Here is a 25,591-nt window from a genome sequence, read left to right on the forward strand (position 1 = left end):
AGAATAGGGTTTCTTCTCTTTCTTGGTTCGAGTAAGGGACTTCACAAGGAGTGAGTCTCTTCTCTTCGTTGCGTTGTGCACATCTTTGAGGTTAGCTGGTCCGTGAGGATCACTATTGTTGTCTTGAGTCCTTGGTGAGGATTTGGTTGATTTTGGTCGACTTACTTCCATGTAGGGGGTGAAGTCTTTGACGTTGTGTCTTTCGTTTAAGAGACAGAGTTGTGGTATTGTCCTTCTTAGGACTGGTGGTTCCCTTTCTTCCGTGTCTTCCCTTGGGGAGTTTTTGCCGTAGTTATTGACGGGTTGTGGTACTCAAAGTGAGTGGATTGGTGTGAGATCATTTTTCAGGGACTTGTGTCTATATCATTGAGGATTTGTTTGATTCATAAGGTGAGCTCAATGCTCTTTTGAGTATGCCTCTTAGAGACTTATTTCTGTTTTGGAAATCTTGATGTGGTTGACTCTTAGGAGGAGTTTTGAAGGATCGCTGTAGGATATGGCTTGTTTATGGAGTCATCTCATCCTAGTTGTGACTAGGTATAGTTTTGAGGAATCGTAGTTCCAGTGGTTATTTATGGATCGATAGAAAATTGAGGAATTTTGATTTAGCTTGGTGTTGCCAAGCACGGTTTTGAAAGATTCATTTTGTGACCTTGGTTGTCAGGATTTTGATGTATGTGCCACTTAGTGGACTTGTATTTTGAAGATTTAGTTATCCATGATAGGGATGTGGATCTGATGTTTGATCATGGTGATTGGTCTTGTAGTTGATCTGTTTAAGGGAGAAATGTAGGACTTCCGAAGAAATGTTTTGTAGTGAGGTTCGTTTTGATTTTTAGAGGTTTTGATTTGTTTTTCAAGTTTTGGATTATCGATTGATGTTGTTGGTTATAGCATTTTGAGACATTAGAGATGTTGGTTTTGCTGTATTGAGGGTGCATATGATATTGTTATCAGAGTTTGGGATTGGCCGGGACAATCCGGAACGTCCTTGGACCATATTCCGACTCTCAAAGATGCCTGGCTCCCATATTGCCTTTGGCCATGATCATTTTGCGACATTGATGTCATTTATATCGAGAGTTTCATGGGTAGACCTAGTGGGGGGCAAGTTATGAACTAGTGCCTTATACTGTCATGCTACCGTACAAAGTTGTGTGTTGTGGGCGAGTGCTAGTTGCCGTCGATGCTACCTTACTGACGAGTAAGTGTGGGTGGGCACTAGGTACTGTCATTGCTACCACATATTTGAGTACGTCGTGGGCGGGTTCTGGTCGCTATTTGTACTGCCATGTCGTCTTTGTTCAGTACCTTGATTTGATACGTAGATATCTTGGGATTCTTTTTGTGGTTGTTTTCAAATCTGTATGATAGTTCGTCAGGAGGGATGCTTACGGTTATGGTCTTTCGTTCCTTTGTTTGACCTTAGGTTTTGTGTGTGACTTTGACTTGTCGTGTGGCCGTGAGGTCACTTTTCTTTTGAGAGGTTTTCTTATCGTGAGCACATGGGAGCGAATGACATTGGGTTGTACGTTGTCTTTCGGTTTTGGGATTTGCTTTCGTAGCATGTTGTGTGGGGTACTCGGAGATGTACTTCATAGTTATCCTGGTTTTGCCTTTTGTTTTGTTGGGGCTGGATTTCGGGGATGAAATCCCTTTAAGGTGGGAAGGTTGTAATGACCCGGTCATTTTTCTTCCTTTTCTTTTTCTCAGATTTTTACGGATATTTTTTTTCCGTTGTCTTGTCCTTTTTTGTGTTCGGTTTTTCATCACTTGATATCATCTCGAGTGCTCTTAAATGATTTTCGAGACTCTTTTCCTTGGATTGACAACCTCCTTTGAGGATTGTGTCATTTCCATATTTTATTTTTCCGAACACTATTCACATTTTGTCTTTTTCTAGTTTATAATTTTTCCTGGCACAACCTCACTTTTTGTGCTCAGATTTGATTCTGGTTTTGCATGCATTCATGATATTTGATTTCCATGATAGTGGTATTTTTACTTTTCTAGAAAAGCACGTTAATTGCTTACTTCTTTCATAAAGGGACATTAATGCATACTTTAGTGTAATTATCCTTAACTTGTGGGGTTTTAGTGTAATTAAATAAAGTAATTATTTTCATCTTGGGGACCATTTTACAATTAAACTTGGAAGATATTTTCAAAAAGGACCTTTTTGTAATTTTTGAAAAATGTGACATGTGTCACACTCTCATTGGTCCACTTGTTGACATTTGTGTGGAAACACTTTGATGCATTGGATGATGACATTTGGAGGGTGAGGATTCACCCACTTGTTGGCCTAGGATTGGTGCACTTGTTGGCTTGGATGGTTGACAAGTGTAGGTGTGGGATAAAGCCTAGGAAGGAGCCATGGATTGGTGACAAGTGTAGGGCTATAATTTAGTCTTGCAAATATCTTTGGGCCACTTTGGGATTATGGTTTTAAAGGAGGGTTTTTGTGCAATTGACCATAAATGTGTGTGTTGACCATGGTGTAAGATCACATAATGAGTGGAGGATTTCTATTTCCTCCACTCACACTTCATTCATTGTTTTCATTTCCTTTCTCACCAAAAACCCTAGCCTCCATGGATGGAGCTTGAAGCCTTAAGCCTTGACCTTGATTTTTTAGGGTGTTCCACTCACCTTAGATCATTAACCTTAGGAGACAAAAGTTTCCTCTCATCTTCCTCTTCATAACCCTTGAAGGGTTTGCCATTTTGTGTTGATTTGCCTTGATTCAAGAGGAACAATCCTCTTGTGAGGTAGGGGATGTTTTAGGGTTATATTTTGTTTCTTGCATGCTATTGATGCATATATGAGTTGTATGCATGTCTTTTGCTAATTTGAGAAATTATGATTTATCATAGCTTGCATGTAACTCATTTTAAACTTGTTAAATGGCATGGCCATGAGTTGATCTTTGATAGATATTGACTTGGGATAATTTAGATGAGTTTTTAAATCTAGAGATTTAATGAATTTAATTTGATTTAAATTCTAGTAAATTGTACTTTAATTGTATTCCATTTTAGACTAGAGATATGGTGTGACCATGATTTGGTGCTTGTTATATATTAATTTAGGATCATTTGAACAACTTTTGAAATCTAGAGATTTAATTAAAATTGAATTAATTAAAATCTACATGATAATGTCTTGCTTATTTTGCTCTTTTGATTTGATATATGTATTAAGCATGCTATGTTGTTTAACATAGATTAATTTGAGGTTGTTTAGGATAGATTTGAAATCTAGAGACTTTTCATGATTAGGTTGAAAATCTCTTAAAATGTAGTATTCTAATTACGTTGTGAACGTGCTAGTAATTTGAAGCTTATTTAGTACTTGTGGCTTAGGATGGTAATGTGACTCAATTGTTGTAAAATATTCTTGCTTCGTGTATAAATTGCATATTGAGGACTTGACATATAATATGCTATTTAGACTTGAATTCTAGGACATGATTTGTGTGGAATCAACCTTACTTGTGCATGCAATGTGGTAACTTGCGTTTGATTTTGTATAAGTTTTGAACTTATTGGTTTTGGAAAGCTTGTTATGCGATGGCTAGGGCTTGGCTCTAGTACGGAGACAAGTGTCTTCTAAGTCATAAGTGCGCACTAGGTAGTACCTTGTGGGTCGTAATTACCCGAAAATACTTACTTGGTCTAGCGACTGCATGTCCTAGTCTGTCCCCTATTTGTTGTTTTTGCATTTAATTTCAAGTTGTTAATCATGGATTACTTGTAGCTTGAGAATTGATGCTTGTTTGGGACAATTTAATACTATTTAGTACACTTGAACTTGTATACTTGCTCCGTAAGTTTGACTTTCATTTAGTATACTTGTGACATGTATACTTGTCCTATGTGCATTTTGTTGAGCTTAATATACTTATGTTCGTATACTTCATTTATAAGATTTTCATATAAAATGTATACTTGTAATAACCCGGTCATTTTCATTCCTTTCCTTTTTTTGGATTTTCACGGATAAAATTTTTCCGTTGATCTTTTCCTTTCCGAGTTCGGTTTCTCGTCACTTAGTGTCATCTTGAGTACTCGGGAATGTTTCTGAGACTCTTTTCGGTGGATTGACGACTTCCTTTGAAGATCGAGTCATTTTCACATTTTCACTTTTGTGACACTATTCACTTTCGTCTTTTTCTCGGTTGTCACTTTGTTAGCATAACCTCACTTTTCGTGTTCGGATTTGATTTCGGTTTTGTATGCATCCACAATATTTAAATTCCATACAATGTGTATTTTCACTTTTGTAGAAAAGCATGCTAAGTGCTTATTTTTCTTGTAAAGGGTATAGATGCATAACTTTTTTGTAATTTTCTAAACTTTAGGGGTTTTATGTAATTATTGTAAAGTAATTATTTTTCGTCTTAGGGACCATTTTGTAATTTAATTTGGAAGATATTTTCAAACAGGATTTTTTTGCAATTTTTAGAAAGTGTGACAAGTGTCACACTCTCATTGGTCCACTTGTTGACATGTGTGTGGAAACACTTTGAGGCCTTGGATGAGGACATGTGGAGGGTGGAGATTTAACCACTTGTTGGCCTAGGATTGGTGCACTTGTTGGCTTGGATGGTTGACAAGTGTAGGCTTTAGATTTAGCCTAGGGTGGAGCCTTGGATTTGTGACAAGTGTAGGCTCACAATTTGATCTTGCATTGTGTGTGTGTGAGAGGTAGTGTAAGAGCACATAGTGACTGGAGGATCTCTATCCCCTCCACTCACATTTCATTTACATCATTTTTCATTTCCTTCCTCTTTTGTAAAGAAAACCCTAGCCTCCATGGATGGAGCCGAAAGCCTTAAGCTTTGACCTTGATTTTTGAAAGCCTTCCCTTGATTTCCAAGCTTGAACTTGGGAATACATTTTGTTCCCCTCATCTTCCTCTTCATAACCCTAGAAGGGTTTGCCATTTTGTGTTGATTTTGCCTTGGATTCTAGAGAGACACTTATCTAGTGAGGTAGGGAATGTTATAGGGTTATATGTTTGTTGTCTTGCATGTTTTTGATACTTATACAACTTGTATGCATGTAGTGTATTAATTTGAGAAATTATGATTAATGGTAGTTTGCTTATAACTCATTTTAGACTTGGTAAATGGTATGGCCATGAGTTGATCTTTGATATATATTAATTTGGGTTGATTCAGATGAGTTTTCAAATCTAGAGATTAAATGGATTTAATTTGGTTTAAATTCTAGTAAATTGTGTTTTGCTTGTAATCCATCTTAGACTTGATATATGGTATGACCATGACTTAGTGCTTGATATAAATTAATTTGAGATCATTTGGACAACTTTTGAAATCTAGAGATTTAATTGATTTAAATTAATTAAATTCTATTTGATGATATCTTGTTTATCTTGCACTTTTGATTTGATATATGTAAAGACCATGATATGTTGCTTAACATATATTAATTTGAGGTTATTTGAAATCTAGAGAATTTAATCACCTTGTTTAATTAAATTCTATCTAATGGCTCCATGGATCTATTGGTATTTTAGAAGTTGTTCATATATTCAAATCATGGACTTGAACTTGTTATGTATTCACTTGATTGTATTTTGAGCATTGGACAACTTTGCTGTTATATTTATATTCATGAGAACATGTTTTCTTTATAGAATATATTGATGCCATGTGTAGTGAATTGCACACTCTGTAATTGACATTATGTATGTCATTTTATAATTGAAACTCTAAGGCATGGATTGTGTGGTTTCAACCTACTTGTGCATGGAAGGTGTTTTCATGCGTTATATAAGTTATGTATAAGTTGTGAACTTATTTGGTTTAATTTTGGAATCTTGGAACATTGTTGAGTTGAGATGGTTAGGGTTTGGCTTTAGTACGGGGACGTGAGTCCTCTAAGTCTGAGATAGTGCACACTTAGGGTGGTCTTCCCTGCGGGTTAGTGCCCGGAATAACCATTGAGGTCTCAGCAGAATTCCGAGCGTAGATGTCTAAGTCTTCCATTATTTGTTTTCGCATTCAATTCCAAGTTAACAATCATGTTTATATTATAACTTGTGGTTTTAGTTATTGGCGATTTTGATGTTGTTAAGTACATCCATACTAAATTGATATATTTAGTTGATTTCACACTTTTAGATTTCTAGTTGATAACCTAGAGAACCTATGTCTTGATGTGTGGTATTAGATATTCTAATTATGCTAAATTGTTATATTTAGTTGATGTTGCATTTTAGACTTCAAGTTGATTACCTTGAGAATCTATATGTTGTTGCTTTGTGTAAGCATGCTCCTATGTTGTTGCTTTGTGTAAGCATGACCCTATGTTGCTAAAATTGCATGAATGAGATCCTAGGTAGTTAGGATGCTCCTTGAGTCTCACCTTTGACATAGACGTTAGGTGGAATGAACCACAATAATTAAATCATGCAAACTTGTAAAACGTAGGTCGATGCATGCTCATTTCCTACGAGTAGCTTTATGTTACTCACCCCTACGATACTGGGGCATATTTCAGGTACAAGAATCAAGGTTGCGATTCTCGTTATGCTTGGATGATTGGTGGACTTGAAGATTTCCATTTCTTGTAAAGGTTGGCTTGAAAAGCCACTTGTAGCCTTATATGTCAAAATATGTATATTTGAATTTAAACATGTAATGTGTACATGAGTGCACTCCTTACAATGTATTTGACATGTATAAGATGAGGCCGGAGGCCAATGACATGTATTTGTATTTTATGTAGTTTTTACTTCATGAAATATCATGAGAATATTGAAAAAATGTTAAGTTTTGTCTCACTATGTTTGCATCGGGTGTGGGAGTTCCATTTTGATTCTTCCGTAGGATCTCATTAATCATGCATGAAGTGTGGCCAAGGGCCAAATGGTAATTTCCAACCATTTGCTAATTTTGGTTTTCAAAATTTCCATTTCAAATTCATTTACGCCTTTTTGGCCGTCAGGGGGTCGGATTTTGCATCGGTCATTTCCAAGAGCCGCGGACCATTCCCGCGTGCTCAAAATTACTTATTACGTTTGCGTGCATATTCGTTTCAGCCTAGAAGTGCATTTGGGGTCAAAAGTATGTTTGGTGCAAACTTACATTTTTTTGCCGTTTTGAGCCTAAACTGAGCATAAGGGCATTTTGGGGTTTTCATTTGAAAAATAAAGTTTTCTTTTGGAATGGTTGGTTAGAAAATATGATTTTGAGGGTAGTTTCTTCTTTGTGTTTTTCTCAAAAAGGCCCATAAAGTCCTCAAAATTGCATTTCAAGTCAGCATTTCAGGAGCAGCCTACAGGAGTTCGAGTGCTCTAAATGGGGAGTTCGAGCGCTCGAACTTTGGGCAGATTTCTTAGGGCAATTTTTGAGTGCTTGAAGTCCTTGTTCGAGAGCTCAAATTACTGTTCACGGGTGTGTGTGTCTTGGTTCAGCACTGCACCTCTGACTTCAAATCATCATAACTTCTTTGTTTTAACTCCGAATTGGTCAGCTATTGAGTCTAAATTGATCGCGTCGATATAAAATTTCCAATGATACTAATTAGAGCTTCAGATTCTTCTTGTGCCACAAGTTATTCAAGTTTTAGTAAGGTAGTATCTGTTTTTGGTTCGAACCGGGATAGGGTATCCCTTCCTTCGACTTCAGAACTTGATATCTTTGCCGTCCAGACCCCGAATCAAGTGATTCTTGAGTCTATCTTTATTAATTTTTCATTTTCTTTCAAATGGTGTGCACGGTGGCACCCATTTTAGTGTGGAATGACCATTTTGCCCCTAGGTTCATTCTTTTCCGTTTTTGAAACGTTGCTTCCGTATTTTTTTCCTTTGGGGTTCGTGACCTCGTTGAGGGTCACATTGGTGTCTTAGAGGAGCATTGTATCTCTAAAAACCATTGTTCTATCTTTTGATTCCGTATTTTGGATCCGATTTGGGTCATCACAGGACACACTGGGTTGAAAAATCCAGGGTCGTCACAATACTTGGATAATATGCTTAGACATTGTGTGACTTGTCTTAATATGGTTAGTATACTTGGAAATGTATGCTTGTATGTCGTGTATCATGTTTTAATATGGGTTAGTGTACTTGAGCATGTATACCTGGATGCCGTTGTTCGCTTGAACTTGCATGGGTAGCTTAGGATGCTCCCCGTGTCTCACTTGATATAGACGTTAGGTGGCATGAGCCCCTTTAACATGTTTCACCATAAATGTGATATAATTGTAAAATGTTAGGTCGATGCATGCTCATTTTCTATGAGTAGCTTTATGTTACTCACCCCTACGATACTGGGGCATATTTCAGGTACAAGAATTAAAGTTGAGACTCCCATTATACTTAGATGACTTGTGGACTTGAAGATTTCCATTTTGTGAAGATTGGCTTGAAATGCCTTTATAGCTTTATATGTCAAAATGTGTATATTTGATTCCATTAATGTAATGTGTACGTAAGTACACTCTTTGCAATGTATTTGACATGTATGAGATGAGGCCAAGAGCCATTAACATGAAAGACTACAAGCATGTTCTCTTTAAAACTCAAGTATTGCCATTGTAGCTTATTTGTGAGAAATGGAGGCTTTGTATGCTAAAACTTGTTAATGGAATGTAAAGAGGCTTTAGGCCATGTTGGTGCATCTATTTTATCATATTGCATGTACTTGCATACTTACTTTGGCAAACAATACCTTCCTTGATGAAATAAAAACTCTAAGTAGCATTTTTAGTGAGTTTTACCCTGTTCTATTTTAGGGGCATTTCGGGTATTTCACAATACGTTTTTTTCATTTTTCCTTGTGAGTCACGTAGAAAACTCAATTTTGAGGGGGGTTTCTTCTTTGTGTTTTTCCAGAAAACATCATTTTGGCCCTCAAAAATCAATATTTTTCTGAAAAATCCTTGCTGCCAGGTTTTACAAATTTTTAGTACAAATGTAGTTGGTACTATTCATCGACTTTTTTTTGAAAATCGTCACGACCGATCCGAAACTTCTGGAGGTCATGTGGGTGTATTTTAAGATTGCATTTTCAATTTAGGCAATTTAAAAACCTCTCGAAGCCCTATTTCCAAAACTTGGGCAGTAGTTCGGATTATTTTTTTTCCTCTTGAGTTGATTTTTCTTGGGGGCATTCTGGGCATTTTAGAATGCATTTTTTTTAATTCCGTCCGTGATCGGGGTAGGAAACTTAATTTTGGGGGGGGGGGGGGGGGGTTTCTTCTTTAAGTTTTTCAGGAAAAGTCCGTTTAGATGCCCGTTTTTACTCTCAGTTGCAGCAGTAGTTGGTTGACGGCACTGTAGCTGTCACGACCTTCATCGGGTCGCCGCTACGTCGATTTTGTTTTTGACTTTTCTCCCTCATCCGGACTCCAAATCAAGTGAATTTTTTTTTTAAATTGATTAATTTTTCATTTTCTATCCAACAGTGTGTTCGGTTGCACCCATATATTTCTGGATAATTACCAGTTTACCCTTTTAGCTTTATTGCTCGTTTTTCTTTGTTTTGTCGTTTCTCCTTCGTCCGGAATCCGAATAATGAAATTCTTGAATCCATCATGATTAGTTTTTCATTGTCTTCCCAGTGGGATGCTCGATAGCACTTGAATTCATTTTTTTACAAAATGACCATTTTGCCCCTAGGTTCCTTTTTGTCCGTTTTTGAAACGACACTTCCGCATTTGTTTTCCTTTGGGTTCCATGACCTCATTGTGGGTCACATTGGTGTCTTAGAGACGCATTCTATCTTTAGAGACCGTTGTTTCACCTTTCGCTTCCGCATTTCGGATCCGTTATCAGGTCATCTTTTGGTCATCACTGACGCACCGGGTTTACAAAACTTGGACTGTCATAATATTAGTGAGAGAGAGAGGGGGAGGATATGGGTAACGGAGAGCCAGTGGCGTACACAGGGATGAGGAGGAGCTTGACGACGGTGGCGGCAAGGGCGAACCAGATGAGGTCGGCGTTGGGTTATGATTTGGGTATTGGTTGTGATTTGGGGTAGCTTCGTTGCGCCTTTCATGGTTTGATCGGTGGGTACTGAGAAGAAAATTTGTGTAGTTGAGGAAGGATCAAGTTTTTAGGGATTGAGAAGGGGAGAAAGAGATGCGAAAAAGGCAAAAGAATTAAAAAGATGGGTTAAACCGGCAAATAGATGGGCAATGCCTATCTTAATAATTGATAGGTGTTGAAATTTTATGGAGCCACGTCAGTAGGCCTACACATGATGCAAGCATTACTCGTGCAGTGAGTCTCCAATGCCCAAAATATCTATCCAATTTTTTTGCGGGAAATTTTAGCGCCAAACATTTTGGTGGCACGTGAATTAAGTGTGAGAGATTTAACTTTACTCTTTTCTTAACACAAATCATATGTGCCCTGCCTTCTGTCAAGCTTTCAACGAAAGAAGCTCCTTTCTGCATACGAAATTCCAAAGATTATTTACAGAAAAGTAAACGAAAATCTTTCACTCGATCAATCTGTTCTCTTCCTCTCAAGATGAAGACGATGCCCTAGTTTATCATCATCAGATTGTAGGCTCAATTACCAGGTCTTTCTTTCTCTCTATATTTCTCTTGTTATATATATATTACATCCACGATTTTTAATTTATTATATAATACCTATTATATTAACGATGCATTATATATATATATATTTGGATAATGGGATTGTTAGGCAGATAAGTATTTTAATTTTAAATTTGGTCACGCGGCCTTATATACCACCATTTGTTGTGAGATATGTTTTTTGGGGGAACTGTCGCCTGGTAATAAAAAGTTTCTATATAGGAAGAGATTTAGCCAGAGAAGGAAGTTTGTGATTAATCAGGAAGGGAGTGGAATTTGAAGGGAGATCTTTTGGAGGAGATACAACCTGTGAAGAAGTAACAGGCAAGTAGATCTCTACTATATTTTAATTTTCATTGTTTAGTATATTATAGGCTAATTATATTTATTACCAAATATAGATATTAGTAAATTATTTGTGATAACAGTGCATAGCGTAACCATGAAATTATAGGTGAATATGCTGATATGGTTATACTTGCTAATATCTTGTTATTAATTGTTATAGCTATATTTGGTATCATGACAGATATAGAACTGAGGTGTGAGTGATAATGGATATATATATGTACACACACACATATATTGTTATACTTGTTCAAATTATTTCCTTATTGCATATGGTTAGATTTAACTCACACGTACATGAGCATAATTGTACCCAGTGTGTGGATCAGTCGCAAGGGAATTGTGATTTGGGCAATGACATCATCCTTAGTAAATTAGAGTTCTATTTGATTGGTACATTCCTGTACTTATCTAAGCATTTATATGCATATAGGTGTTTATATTATATAATTGAATTAATTAAATTATATGAGAATGGGTTAGTTGATGATTACATGCATCTGAACTTCTGAAATTGTGGAATGTGGGAGTTAGGTTGAGTATAATTTGTGTTCAAACATTTTCCAGAATCAGAATTCGAAACCAAAATATATCATTGATTTTGAAATTGAAATCAACTAAATTCAAGAAGATATTGAGGAATTCTAGTGAAAAATCAAACACATAAAATAATTTTAAAAAAATAAAAAGATCTATGAAATTAATTATATGTAGCAAATTACCTGAATTCAACAACCCATAAGCTGGTTTGCATGACCAATCTGAATTGATTAAAAATCATAACCTAGTTTGCTATGTTGCTTGCTTGGCCGGAAGCTTTGTTGTTGATGTTTAATTGTTTACACACACATATTAGTAAATAAAACTTTTAATTTCATTAGAAATAAATTCACGGATATCATCGGTATGGTAAATCAATGAGCATAAATATATATAACTTAGTAGAATAAAAAAAAAAATGGATGGATTCAATATAATCAAAATCACTGGACAATAATAAAACTTGATTGTAACCCTTAATCATGCCTCACTCTTACATCAGATTCATATTCTCACAATCATTGAACAATAAAACATATTGCATTTCGTGCTTGTGTATATAACAAAGTTCATGGCTTCAGATACTAGAGTATGAAAAATGACCGATGTATACATTTTTACTGAAATCAACTTCATATACTGATATGAATTTATCCTTAGATAACTAAAATCTATTTAAGGATTCTCTTATTGTTTGTATGAAAAATATTGCACTAAGAAGAAAATTCTTTCTAGGCACTCTTAAAGTGAATAGATAGAGCATTTCATTTTATTTTTGTCCAAATCTAACAGTAACCTTACAGCTCACATTATTCTTATTCTTCTTCCTCTCTCTCTCTCTCCCTCCTCATTTTTATAGCTCACTTTTGTTTTGTTACATATGATGTATATTTTTTGAAGTATACTTATTATGGTATGTTCAAGACTTGTAATAAATATTTATTCCATACTTGTTTGTATAATGAAATACTAACTTATGACAGGTTAATATGGCTGGATCCGATCGTCGGAGAGCGCCTACAACTATACTTACTTCCACATCTACTCCCACACCTGAGGCTGAGCATGTGACCACACCTACTGCCACACCCGAGTCAGAGCCTACTCCCACACAAACTCCCACATCTACTACCAATTAGTCATCGAGTACATGTAAGATTTTCTCATTACATTATTTTACAAGTTATGCTATTTTCACAAATTTGAAAAAAAGTATGGCAATCTACATTTGTATAATAGAGATATTTGATATTGTTGATTTTGTGGGGAAATTTAAATTTTTTATGCCCAGGTTTTCTCATTTGATATTGTTGATTTTGCAGCTTCTAGCACATCCAAAAAAGGGCGTGGTATCAGTCGGGGCGTAAAATTGATCGCATATAGGGCTAAAGGTGGTCTTAAACCACATATTACTTTCCCAGAGGGAAAGTATTGGCCCATGGTGGTTGGTCTAAGATTTTCGGGTTGATGGTGGGTGTTATATGTCGAGAGCATGCTCGTATGACTTGTGGGACTTGGTCACACATGGAATCGGCCGATAAGGCCACACTTTATCATCATATTCAAGTAATACCCTTTTCCCCCTTTTAATAATTTGTCATAGTTAGGAGGCTAAAAGCAAATACTTAATATACCATTTTAGAGTTATCTCTTGTTTGAAGAAAATAGAAAAGCGAAAGTAATTTGAATGTATTTTGTTGAATTATTTTGAATGCATTTTCCTGAATGAATTTACCATTCTTGCTTTTTTGTTTTATTTTATTTTATTTTTCTTTTGAATGCAGTTTGCTACGTTTTGCTGAATATTGTTTGCTGGATTTTGCTAGATTATTTGAAATGTTGAATGCATCTTGCTGCATGCTGTTTGCTGAATGTTGCTTGTTGAATTTTTTAGGTCCTGCTGCATGCAGTTTACTACTTTTTGTTGGGAATTATTGTTTTAAATTTTTACTTGTGCGCTTCACATCATTCAGGCGTGCGCCTCTTGCTTAGGCTCCAAGGGAATTATAGTGCCTCGGTGCACCTAGCACATTTAATAACATTGTGTTATTCAGATGATATTTTGAAACATGTCTTGTTTTTGAATTCTTTTATATACCCTAAGTTATTTAAGCAAGTATTCTTAACATATGTACTTTATTTCAGGACAATTTCGTGATTGATCTTGACAATTCTCGCATCCGAAATGGACTTGACAAATGGCTTGCAGCTCGATTTCGATCACATAAAAATCGCATGCACATGCATTTTAAATCTTTCGGAGATGATGTAGAGAGGGCTAGGAGAAAGCCTTATAGAAATGTTCGTCCTGGGGATTGGCAAGCTATATGTGAAAATTTCATGACCCCGACATTCCAGGTACACTATTCTTTTTCTATTCATATGGTAATTTTATAATTGTAGGCTTAGGTAGGTAATGACAATTCATTAAACTAAAATGCAGAATAAGAGCGCTGTCAATAAAGTAAACAAGGCAAAGAATCTAACAAATCACCGTGGTGGCTCAAAACCCTTTGTCACACTTCGCTATGAAATGGTTATTTCCTATGTTCTATTATATTTTGTAATTAAATAAATTTACAAATGTAAAATTAATAATATTTGGTTATAATTATCTTAATTGAAATAGCGAAACATGGAAACAGAAGAAGAACCAGACATGGTGACATTTTATCACCGAACACACTGTAGGGAGGATGGGACATGGGTCACCCAACATTGTCAGGGTCTCTATGTATGTATACGCATAACTGGTAAATTTTAGTTTATTTTTTTTTGTATTTATTAATCATTTACGTACCAATTTGTATGGATATGCAGGATAAAATGATTCAAGAGGTCAATTAACAAGAAAATTCGGATGGTGTATCCAGTTCCTCTACACAGTTGACCCGTAACGAGATTTACATTCAAATAGTTGGTTCAACCTCGTCGTATGTTCGTGGGCTTGGTCATGGGGAGATGCCCACTGTCTTTTTATGGGGAAGTCATGAAGACGTTGTTGAGGCTAGGCGTAGTGCTGATGAAGCAAATCGAAGGGCTGATGGGGCTGATGAGGCAAATCAAAGGGCTGAAGAGGCAACACAAAGGGCTGAAGAGGCAAATCAAAGGGCTGAGGCAATAGAACAGCGATTGGGGGATCAAATCAACTTGTCCAAGGTAACAGAAGAAAGAATGGGGGACCAAATAAGCTCTTTGCAGGCTCAACTCACATCTTTACAGCATTGGTGCAGCAAGCTTTAGGGGGCTCATCAACTGGGGAGGCTCATCGTCTTGCTTAGTAAGTTAAATTAAATACTTTACTACAAACACTGAATTTGATATATGCTAGAATGCATTTTTTTTTTGTTATTAGAAGGATAATAGTTTTGTTTACTGGTCGAGGTATTGGGAAAATTGTGCATGTGATTCTTTGGTGGTGATTGATTATGCTTGGATGGTTGTTTTTTTGTTTTAGTGTCAGTCTGGTAGGCTCTATTCAGGCAAGGAACCCACATGCTGCCCTTATCTTGAATCAGATTCCAGAATAAACAACACTTAGCAACCCAGTCATTATGTCTCTCTAAGTTCTAATTTTAGTTTTATCTTTTTCAAAATACTTGAATGAAATATACTGTTGAAATTAATTAGTTAACAATAAGGTACTTTTCTATAGTTGATTGCCATAGAATTGAAATGCTTTTCCATTAATTAGGTAGCAAAATCACCTCTTCCTTCAAGCATTCAATTAAAGAGAATTCTAATTAAATAATATGTAGCATGATTGTATCTAGAGTACTTTCCTAAATTTTAGCTCATTATACTTATTTCTTGTGCATAAATATCAAATACTAAACTACAAGCATTGATGTTCTTTTGTGTCCATTAACTGTAATGCGTGGTGTTTGTGATCTTGTTACATATATAGTCCTAGTTATGCACATGGAAATCCTTGAGCCTATTGACCGCTCATGCATTGTTTTAGAATTGGAGTCCAACTTTACCTACCTCTTTGTTTTTGAGTAAGTGATTTGAATAATTGAATGTAAACCACAATTCCTTTTATTTATATTTGGTAAGTATAATTAATTTACGTTTTCTTATCATTTTTCTTATGAAATTAGGGTTTACTGTCAATAAATATAAATAAATAAATAAATAAATATATATATATATATATACACACGCACACACAAATTATCTTTCATAAGTTTCGCTAACATCCTTGGGAGTTGCAACTTCAGATGGGAACTTGAGAACATTTTCTAATAGCGAAGCATAAACTTCAACAGTTTCTTGAACCATTAAGTTTTTACAAGAATATTTTCCAAGCAATGAACATTGTGAGTTAGAGGTGATAATCTTCCCTTTGATACCACTCGCAATACAAGATCTGTTACAACCCCGATATTCTTCCTTGGGAAAAGATAGCTATTCACCTTGTCAACAACCTAAATGTTATGGCCATAAGAATAATAAATGAGTTACAACAGGAAGTTTTAAGACATTTTCATTATTATAATTGGACATGTCATAACCTTCTAGAAAGATTGGAGACCCATATTTTTAAAGAGTTGCTGCACATGAGATCTCTTAAGGCCAAATATTTAACCTTCCAGAAAGCCTTAGACACATGATTTAGAGAAGGTTCACTCAAAGTGCAATCAGAAATTCTAAGTAAAGTAGGATCTGCAGATAATTTTTATTATGTCTCCAAAATAGATGACTGGAAGAAGGTTCACTTAAAATAAAATATTAGATTCTAGTGAAAATTAAGGCATGACAGTATCTCTTTCATAAAGTCTCCTAAGCCTTATAATGTTGGCCATCAAGAAACTTGTCTATAAATTAGAGCATACTTTTGAACTGATAATTTGATTTAGACCACTGGGGGGAAAAAAATGACATGGCTGAATGAGAAATGAATGTATTTAGAAAAAGCTATAGCAGCAAATCCCGTTGGAAAGGGCCACATTCTTTAAAAATATTGTATCTAAAAATTAAAAAGGGAAGTAAGCTTGATCTGTCTTGCCACTTAATTGAGTCCAAATGAAAATTGTGATGCAAAATTAAGTGAAATTAAAGTGTCTACTTCCTCTCTTGAAAAGAAAAATAAAAAAACTAAGTTTTATAAGTTAGGCTGGTACAGTTAACACCTAAGCTAAGCAACATGGGTATGAGAAAATGACAAGGAAATGGTAAACCAAAAGGGATGTGGTGACTGGGTTCTTGGCTTGTATATGGGTCGTGAGGTCATCAATGAGTACAAAGTGGCCTTTGGGGTTTTATAAGTCTTATCCAATTTATCTTAACTTTTTTTAATTATTTTTTCATTTTTTGTGGGTGATTTCCTTAACCCCATCTCTCTTTTTAAGATGATATGTCAATATTTAGCTATCTAGTTGTTACACCTTAATTTGTAATTTTCAAATCTTCAAATAAAAAAATTAACCCATTGATGCACCATTACTAATTAAAAAGAAGGTTCTTACTCTTATAAATTAGCATTTTCCTTTTAATGTTTGATCAAAATATCATGGTGCCTGAAACAATCTCTACTTGTTCTTTACTTTTTCATGGGTACCAGAAAAGAATTACATCTTGTAATTCAGAAAAAATAAGGGAAATTGTTGGGATGTAATACTGATGAATTGTAAGAGGTATATCTGAAAGCCCAAACAACTAGATTGGCTGTTTAAATATCTATAAGTAGGTTCTTTACTTAATTGTCTTGAGAAAATTAGGCATGTGATTCTTTGGGTGGTGATTGGTTATGCTTGGGTGGTTGTTTTCTTTTAGTGTTAGCCTGCTTAGCTCTATTCTTGTTTTATTTTTAGTGTGATTGATTATGCTTGAGATTTGATTGGAAATGCCGAAGATTATCCGTTACATTAGAAATTCTACAATGGATACTAAATTAAAAAATTATAAAATGCAGCAAGGTCAAAAGCAATTTTAAGGTTCTCATAATTATTTTGGGCTAATTTTCAGCTAGCCAATTAAAGAACCAATTAAAGAACCATGTGTGCTCACATAAAATTAGAGAAATATCACAATCTTCATCATTACACCATTAGCATGTGTGTAAATTTATATTGATTGTGTGTGTGTGTGAGAAAGAGAGATGGTGTTGATGGTGATGGAGAAGAAGATGAAGCCAAAATAGGTGTCCATTTTCTAAATTAAAGAGTAAAGTTAAGTGTAAAAAGAGGAAGAAGAGAACCGAACCCAGAAACACCTACTGCAAGTCCATCAATAGTTGAAGACCAGACATGTTAATGTATTTGTAATCATTCCAAACATGTTGACTTTTGTATTAACGTGAATTGTCTAAGATATTTTTTTGTGCTTCTTTAATAATTGTTTGTTATCTTGTGGTTTGTTATTTGGTTTGTATTTTTGCATTCTTAGTGTGTAAAAAAGCCTTGAAATTATGAGAAGACCTTGTAGAAACTTAAATTTGTTGTAGTGGTTTGAACTAATCATAATTTTTCTATGTTTTTTGACAGATTGCATGTGGTTGGGATTATCTTTTTGACTTTTTGTTGCAAGACCCAGTGGCTATATTTTTTTTTGTTTCATTCGGCTCAAAACAAACTCACTTTTGTACTTTTGGTTCTTACAAGGGATTGTATTTATGGATCTCCCATCTCCCCATTGTTGGCAGGTTACATGTAGATGATATTATATGTTTTTTTTGTTTCATATGGGCTTAGGAAAAATTCACTTATGTTTTAACCAAAAAAAAAAAATTTCACTTATGTTTTAACCAAAAAAAAAAAATTCACTTTTGTACTTTTGGATCTCCCATCTCCCTATATTGTTGGATATAGGTTTAATCATTCTCTATGTATATGAATCTCGTCTTGATCCCATATTTGGAATATGTATGGATGATTGGATATATGAAATAGTACTTTACCTTTTCATTTGTAAAATATTAGATTGTATATTTTGTAATTGATAATTGTTTAATTGACATGTTTGGTATTATTGAGAAAAAAAGATGTCTTATAAATTAGTTTATTTAGAGGAAGAACAACATTATTGAGAACAAAAAAAATAAAAACTAAATTATGATTTTTAATGCATTTATTCACAAATTATAAAAAATTGGCAACTAAAAATATTTGTTGTTAAATATTAACACTTGTGACAAAGGTAGTTTTGTTGTAAATTGCACTACATGAGGTGACAAATATATTTTTGTTGCAATTGTTTTATCTCTTTGTGACAAATTCAATTTTGTTGTAAATAGATATATTTTTTAGAAACAATCTAGTTTTGTTGCAAATAGGTACATTTTTAGAAACAATCTAGCTTTGTTGCAAATAAATACATTTTTTAGAAACAATCTAGTTTTGTTGCAAATAGATACATTTTTAGAAACAATCTAGCTTTGTTGCAAATTATTGTATATTTACCAACCAAATTCCTTGCAATGGAGTTGTATTAAGCAACAAATTTGTAGATAAATAAGGACAAATTGTTTGTCGCCAATTGTCATCTCTTTAGGGACAAGTAAATTTCTTGTTGCAAAAGATTAATCTTTTAGCAACAAAAGTCTTTTACCAAAAAAAGTCCTTGGAATGGAGTTATATTAAGCAACAAATTTTTGGAGAAATGGAGACAAATTATTTGTTGCTAATCGTTGTATCTTTTGTGACAAGTAAATTTTTTGTTGCAAAAGATTAAACTTTTTGGGACAAAAGTTTTATTTGCGTAAAACCTTTTGTCACGAGCTTATAGGGACAACCTCAAAACAAAATTTTTTTGTTGCAAAAAGTTTTTTGCAACAAATTGTCCGTATTTAGTGACAAAAAGTTTCATTGCAAAACACCAAATTTCTTGTAAGCTTTCTTGTATCTCCCAAATCCAACCACCCAAGGTATGGAATTTCATCTGAGATCACAAAAACCCCAAACAGATGAACAAAATTCTCATAACCTTCTTGTACCTTCACTTCTCCCCTTCGTCGCAATCATCATTACTCCCACAGTACTGCTTCCCTCCTACCATTAGCACCGCCGCGTTGAGTGTCAAGTTTGCGAACCATCTCTTCATATCAACCAAAACTCCAACTTTTGAGCTCCCCTTACTAACCCATAGCTGATACAGTTCTCTTATCGAAGTGTCCACCTACGGACCTCTTATGTGCTTGATCATCTTAATCCGTCGGTTAGACAGAAACTCAACCGTGGCTATCTTGCGCATCTCACGCCAATAAGGACTATAAGGTGCGAAGCCAAACAAGGCGAAGTCATAACCTAATAGCTTCGAAGCAGTTATGCTTGGCCGGGTGGAGAAGACTTTGTCATGGACAGTGAAACACTCTCTGGCCATCTCCCAGCTGCTGATGACTAGACTTTCAAGCGAACCGAGCTTTAGAGTGAAGGCCGGTCCATACTTTTCTGCCAAAGCTCCGAACAATTTGTGTAGTAGCTGACCACCAGCCAGGAGATGCAAGTGGCCTATGATAGGCAAAACACCACCAGCTTGAGGCACACCATGGCTCTTCCTTCTAGTAGATTGTTTCTTTGTGTACAAAAATACTAGCAGGATAACGAGGCCGGTGACAGAAGTCAGGAGGAAGGGTAGAAGAGGATCCATGATAAGAATGAGACTCAGTTTGTGTTAGCTAACTTCCATGTCTCTGGACTTATATAGTTCCTGAGGCGTACATTTTATTTGAAAAATAAGATCTGCTGATTGTAGCAACCAAGAAATTGTTCAACTTTATTATAGTCGTAGTTTTTAATGCTTTCATTTTCTTTGAAAGATCAGTGTAGTTTGTCCAAGAAATGACTCAGATGACTAAGTGCAGTGGAGGACGGATGGGGCCAGGGGTGGCCATGGCCCCCTATATTTTTGGCAAAATTTTAGTACTACTAGTACTAAATTATATATATTAATAGTCATTTTTCTAGTGTTGGGTCAGAATTTTTTTTTTTTGACTCTGCGTCATTGATTCATTGAATGTGGTTTGTGAATGAAATTACTTCAAAAAATTCAAAATGTAGTTAAAAAAAAAAAAACCATTTTATAGTTACTAATGGCGATTTTTTATATAAAAATTAAATCTTGTCTTTTCCAAATTCTAAAAAAATTTATATTTATGATTGGATAATGCTTAGCTGTTCACCAGTGAGTAGGGTAAAGCTACTCACCCCTATGTGGTCCAATAACAAATTAACACATCACATTTAATAATAAAATAATTCACACATTTTTTTACTTTCTCGGATCAATCAATGAATAAATTGTATATAGTGTTTTTAGGTATGAATTATTTTATTTTTAAACGTGATGTGTTATTTTATTATTGGACTATATAGGGTTGAGTAGATTCACCCTACTCACCAATGAGCAGCTAAGTATTATCCTTTATGGTTTACCTTATCATTAATGAATGTGGTTTGTGAATCAACTTTTTCTTTTTAGATAGATATGGTTTGTGAATGAAATTACTTATAACTTTTCAAATTTAAATAAATCTATTGCTTTAATAAATTCAAAATATAGTAAAAAATAATAATAATAATAATCATAACAACCATTAGTATGATAATCCTTATTGTAACATACTTTATTTATACACACACAGTCACACACACATATATATTATTTGTTATGATATGAATTAGAGAGAAGAAAAAAAATACGGTTAACAACCTCAACTGTTCTTAATTTGCTCTATTTTTTATTTTATATATATATATATCATCTATAAACACATGCTCTTAACGTAAAAAATAAACTAAAATAATTACAAATATTTTATTTTAAATTTGATTTTATATTAATTAATTTGGCCCCCAAATATTTTTTACTGACTAGGTGATCTCAGAAATTCTAGAAGATGTCCTCAAATTGAAAGAGTGTGGCAAGAGCCTTATTCAACATCTTCATTCAAAGTTTACAATTGCTCAGATACTAGTGTCTGCTAACCGTTCAAGAAAAACAAAGCCTAAGATTCGGATTGGTTAGATGCTTTCATTTTCTTTAAAAAATCATATTAGTTTGTCCAAGAAATTAATGACTTAGCTGACCAGGTGGTCTCAGAAATTCTGCATGATGTCCTCGAAGTCAAAGAAGTTGTTGGCAAAGAGCTTGGATACTAGCATTAGCAATGTGCTTTATTTGAACCATGCAATTGTTAAATCTATGTTATAGTACTTGAGCCTTCCATTTTCTTAGTTAAGACTTATTAGCACAAAATTTAAATACATGCTTTATTTGAACCATTTTCTAAAGATGCTGGTCCTGTGTGGTGATCCACATTCCCACATATGGCTTACCTATGGTGCAGATCTTCCAATATGTTCAAAAACATGCATTTTACAAGTCAATAGACATAAATAATACTGGTTATGCCTAGCAAAGACATCAGGCATCAACTATACTTCAAAGTTTGGGAATTGAGAAACTATACTTCAAGAGAGACTACAAGCTGTTCTCTAGACTGATTGCAAAAGCAAAAAATTTTCATATCAGGCAAGGAGGTTTCAAGTCCAAAAACCAAATCCTGATCACGAATTGGATTTAGTTCAGTGATTTAATTACAAGAAGAGCAATTCATGAGAAAATGTAAGTTAAAAGTTTCATGTTCATGCCCCAAATTCATAGCACTCTTCTTATGGTTTTTTCGGTCCTGCATGGATAATTTGTACTTGTATTTCTTTGCTTCTGCTTCTTCCTCTGTCAGGAAGAAACTCAAAATAAGCCCTCGTCATTTAACGCGATACTGTTATCTTGCAAAAAATGTAAAATATATATTTTGGAAAGATTGTGAAAAATATATATATTGTATATTGGCTAATTTCGTTGTCAAAACAAGTCCGATCGAGTTGTAATTTTTTGGTTCAAAATTTCAAGGTTGAAGATCGGATGAGGATTTGAACAAGTTCAAGTGTTCATGGTATACTACATTCCGAGATGACGAGAACAATGCTTTAAGAAGTTTTGAGAGGTAGTGAGAACATTTAGAAAGGGTTTTAGAAGTTTTTAAGAAAGGTTTTACGTTCTGTCCATCTTGAACTGGTTCAAGAATAATCGAAGAGGTTCAACATCAGCAGAATTGTGAAAAGTTCAAGTCTGGCCATTTTGAACCGGTTCAAAGGGGTTGAACCGATTCAAGAATCATGTCGATTCTTTGCTGGCTATCTTAAACCGGTTCAGTCCCTCTGAACCAGTTCAAGGCATCCTGATAGTTTTGGTAACTTACTTTTCTTTCTCTGTTTGATTCCTTTTTGGACTAGACTTCCTTCCAAGTTCTATGCATGAAATTTTCTATATTTTCAGAGGGATTAGGACATTCTAAATTCTATATAAACCATGATAGTTATCTAGGTTTATACATGGCTTTTGCATAAAAAATCCAGGTCTGTTAGAGAGCCATCTTTGAGATATATTTTTATTCAGAAAATCAATTTGATTTTTCTGATTTTATTTTTGAGAGTACACACATAAACACAAGAGTGATTTAGGAGTGTTGTTCTCTATCTCATCGGAATTGGAGCATAATCAAAGATTCAGAAATTTTGAAAAGTAGAATTCATTCATTCTTCATCAAATTCAGATCTAGAAGGAAATGGGTGAAGCGATCACACTTTGAAGGGGTTAGAGCATTCGTGGAGTGTTGTCTGATCTACTTGCAACTCTTCTACAGAGATCAAGAGTAAGCCTAAGGTCAAGAGCTATTGGACGGAAGAGTTGTAAAGCTAGGGATTGTCAGCAATTGGTTTTTGATAGGACGATAGGGTGTAAGACTGAGTCAAAGTTCGGTGTATTTTGCTTCAAACATATTGGATCGTTTATCTCAGGACTGCGCAGTCCAACGAGGTTTTCCCTATTACAATTGGTCTATTCTACCAATTGGAATTTTCTTGCTAAAATCCTGGTGTCACCTCTCAAACTCTATTTACTTTACTTGCACTTTATTTTTACTTTGTGGTTTGATTTTAGTTTTATTTTGGTAAAATTAAAATAAATAAAAATTGGATAAAAGAGCAAGTTAAATCTATTCACCATTCTCTAGGTTATTTATCCATATTATATTCCACAACCATTCCGCTGTGCACAAACTCTCAACAAGTGGTATCAGAGCTAACCTCTACACATTGAGTTAATCCTTATGAAAGTTTTTTTTTTTGAAAAATAAAATTATTTTTGTTTTAAAAAATTCATGATGGAAAATCCTATGAATAAAGGTGAATTGGATATTCTTTTTGATGGTTTAAGTTCCGATCTTGTTTTTAACGGTTTAAGTTTTGATGAGGAACTTTTTCGTTTATCTAAAAGATATGGAAGACTCCTTAAAAATAGAAATAATAAAAATTGTGTTAAAGGAGATCCTTCTAAATTGAAAGATAAGAAAAATAAGAAAGATTCTTCCAGTGCTTTTCTTGTTCATGTTGATAATGATACTGCTAATAATTCTTCTTTTTGTGTAGGAGATTCTACCAAATTTGAGACATTAAGCAAGGTTGGTTCTTATGATTCGAATGATCAAAAAATTGATGGAAAACCAAGTGAAAGCAATACGTACATTGAAAATCTTTGAGGCAATGTTAAAGGCTAGTCAGAAGCAGTCTAAAGAACTAGAGTTGATGAAAAAGGAGAATGATACCTTAAAGAAGGAGAATAAGCAAAAACATAAATTGCTCGAGGAGAACAAAGCTAAAATTCAAAATCTTCAAGGAAAGGTAAAAATTCTCGAGAGTGAAGTAAGTCAAGCTAATTCTGCTCGAGAATCTTTTATTACCAAATTTAATTTTCTTGAGCTTGAATTGAAAAAGTCACAAGAAAAATTAATTATTTTTACTTCTGGGAAGATTAAGCTTGATAAGATTATCAGTGTTGGTAAGCATGTAGATGATAAAACTGGATTAGGTTTTAATGAGGTTTCATCTAGTAAAGAGGGTCAAACTATTTTTGTTAAACCCATAAACTTGAATGTGCCTATTGTTAAGCCTAAGTTTTTTGTTGATCCTATGCATGCTAAAAAAGTGTCCAAGGTACTTTATTGTTCCCATTGTGGTAGAACTGGACATAGTTAACACTATTATTACACGAAGAGAAGTGATAATTCTTATTCTAATTTTCATGGTTTTAATTCCTTTGCACAAAATAGGTTTCATGCTAGAAAGCAAAATAATTGGAATAAACCTAAAAATTTTCTGCTAAAAGGAATTCACATAAGAAAAAGAATGGTTTTCATGTTCCTAAAAAAATCTCTTTAAAAGTTGAAGGTGAAAATTGTTTGGGTGAAGAAAGAAGATTTGAGGTTGTATGTGCTTATAGATGTTACATAATTTGTTTCCAATAGGTCATTGGGTGCAAAACCCCCAGAGTAAATTCTAAAAAGTTTTTATGGTCATGGACTTTGGTTTGATGTCTATCTTATTTCCATTAGACCATATCTTGTAGTTTAGAATTTACGTTGTTTTTCTTTCATGAGAAAGTGATGATCATATTTTTCTTGTTAATGTATGAGTGATAATTATTTCTCTTGAATTAATTATTTTTGAATGCAAATTGAGGACACATGATTATTTGATGAAAATATTCTTAATGTGTAATTTATATGTTGGAAGACAATTTGCTTTGTTTATTTCCTTTTAGAGATGAGTCTTTTGAGTTCATATTTTTCATGTGCACTAGTCCAACTCTAAGAAAATTTAATTGAAAATCATTGCGAAGTTGACTAGTTCATATTGCTCATAAAAGCTATAAAAGTTATTGTTTAAAAAAATATATATAGCATGTGTTTGAAAAAAAAAAAAAAAATGGTGAAATTTTAGCATGAAAAGAAAAGAAAAAATGAAAAGAATGCTGAAAATCTTTACTAAGGAAAAGGCTATCTATTAAGACTAGTTCGAAAGCTCCTACTAGACTTTGAAGAGGAGCTATTTGAGTAAAAAGAAAGGAGGAGACAAGTCGAAATAGGGACTTGTTGTCTGTTATTTAGAGTGAAAACCACCTTACTTAGAAAAGTTTGCTTAAAACAATCTTATCTTGATATTTTTCGATCAATATGATTTAGACAGTTGGTCAATGTGATTTGACTGAAATTTGATAACGTTTGATTTCACACACACACACGTGAACTTGTTAGGCAAATTTCTAAATCTTCATAAAAA

At 34.3% G+C, this 25,591-nt stretch overlaps 1 protein-coding gene and 1 pseudogene across 3 annotated transcripts; one reads left to right on the forward strand and one right to left on the reverse strand.

Moving 5' to 3' along the window:
* The window catches only part of LOC132316422 (cytochrome P450 82A3-like), a 60,996-nt pseudogene extending 40,936 nt beyond the window's left edge, over positions 1–20,060 (reverse strand).
* LOC132266796 (uncharacterized) lies at positions 12,455–18,388 on the forward strand. Of its 3 annotated transcripts, none has more exons than XR_009468718.1 (7): positions 12,455–12,623; positions 12,794–13,037; positions 13,617–13,829; positions 13,915–14,007; positions 14,117–14,205; positions 14,292–14,751; positions 17,960–18,388. XR_009468718.1 is itself a non-coding variant. In XM_059767776.1 (7 exons), the coding sequence occupies exons 2-6, from the start codon at positions 12,939–12,941 to the stop codon at positions 14,316–14,318; spliced, it is 537 nt and encodes a 178-aa protein (XP_059623759.1). In that variant the 5' UTR covers positions 12,455–12,623; positions 12,794–12,938; the 3' UTR covers positions 14,319–14,751; positions 17,960–18,388. The 3 variants fall into 3 exon arrangements, 2 of the variants coding, with proteins under 2 accessions (XP_059623759.1, XP_059623760.1); XM_059767776.1 differs by having other exon boundaries at positions 14,101–14,205; XM_059767777.1 differs by lacking the exon at positions 13,915–14,007 and having other exon boundaries at positions 14,101–14,205.
* Positions 20,061–25,591: the final 5,531 nt, after the last annotated feature.

Source organism: Cornus florida, unplaced genomic scaffold (genome assembly GCF_030987335.1).
Source record: "Cornus florida cultivar Cherokee Brave unplaced genomic scaffold, ASM3098733v1 CherokeeBrave_3.0.0_Hap2_Chr07, whole genome shotgun sequence".
NCBI classification, from domain to species: Eukaryota; Viridiplantae; Streptophyta; class Magnoliopsida; order Cornales; family Cornaceae; genus Cornus; species Cornus florida.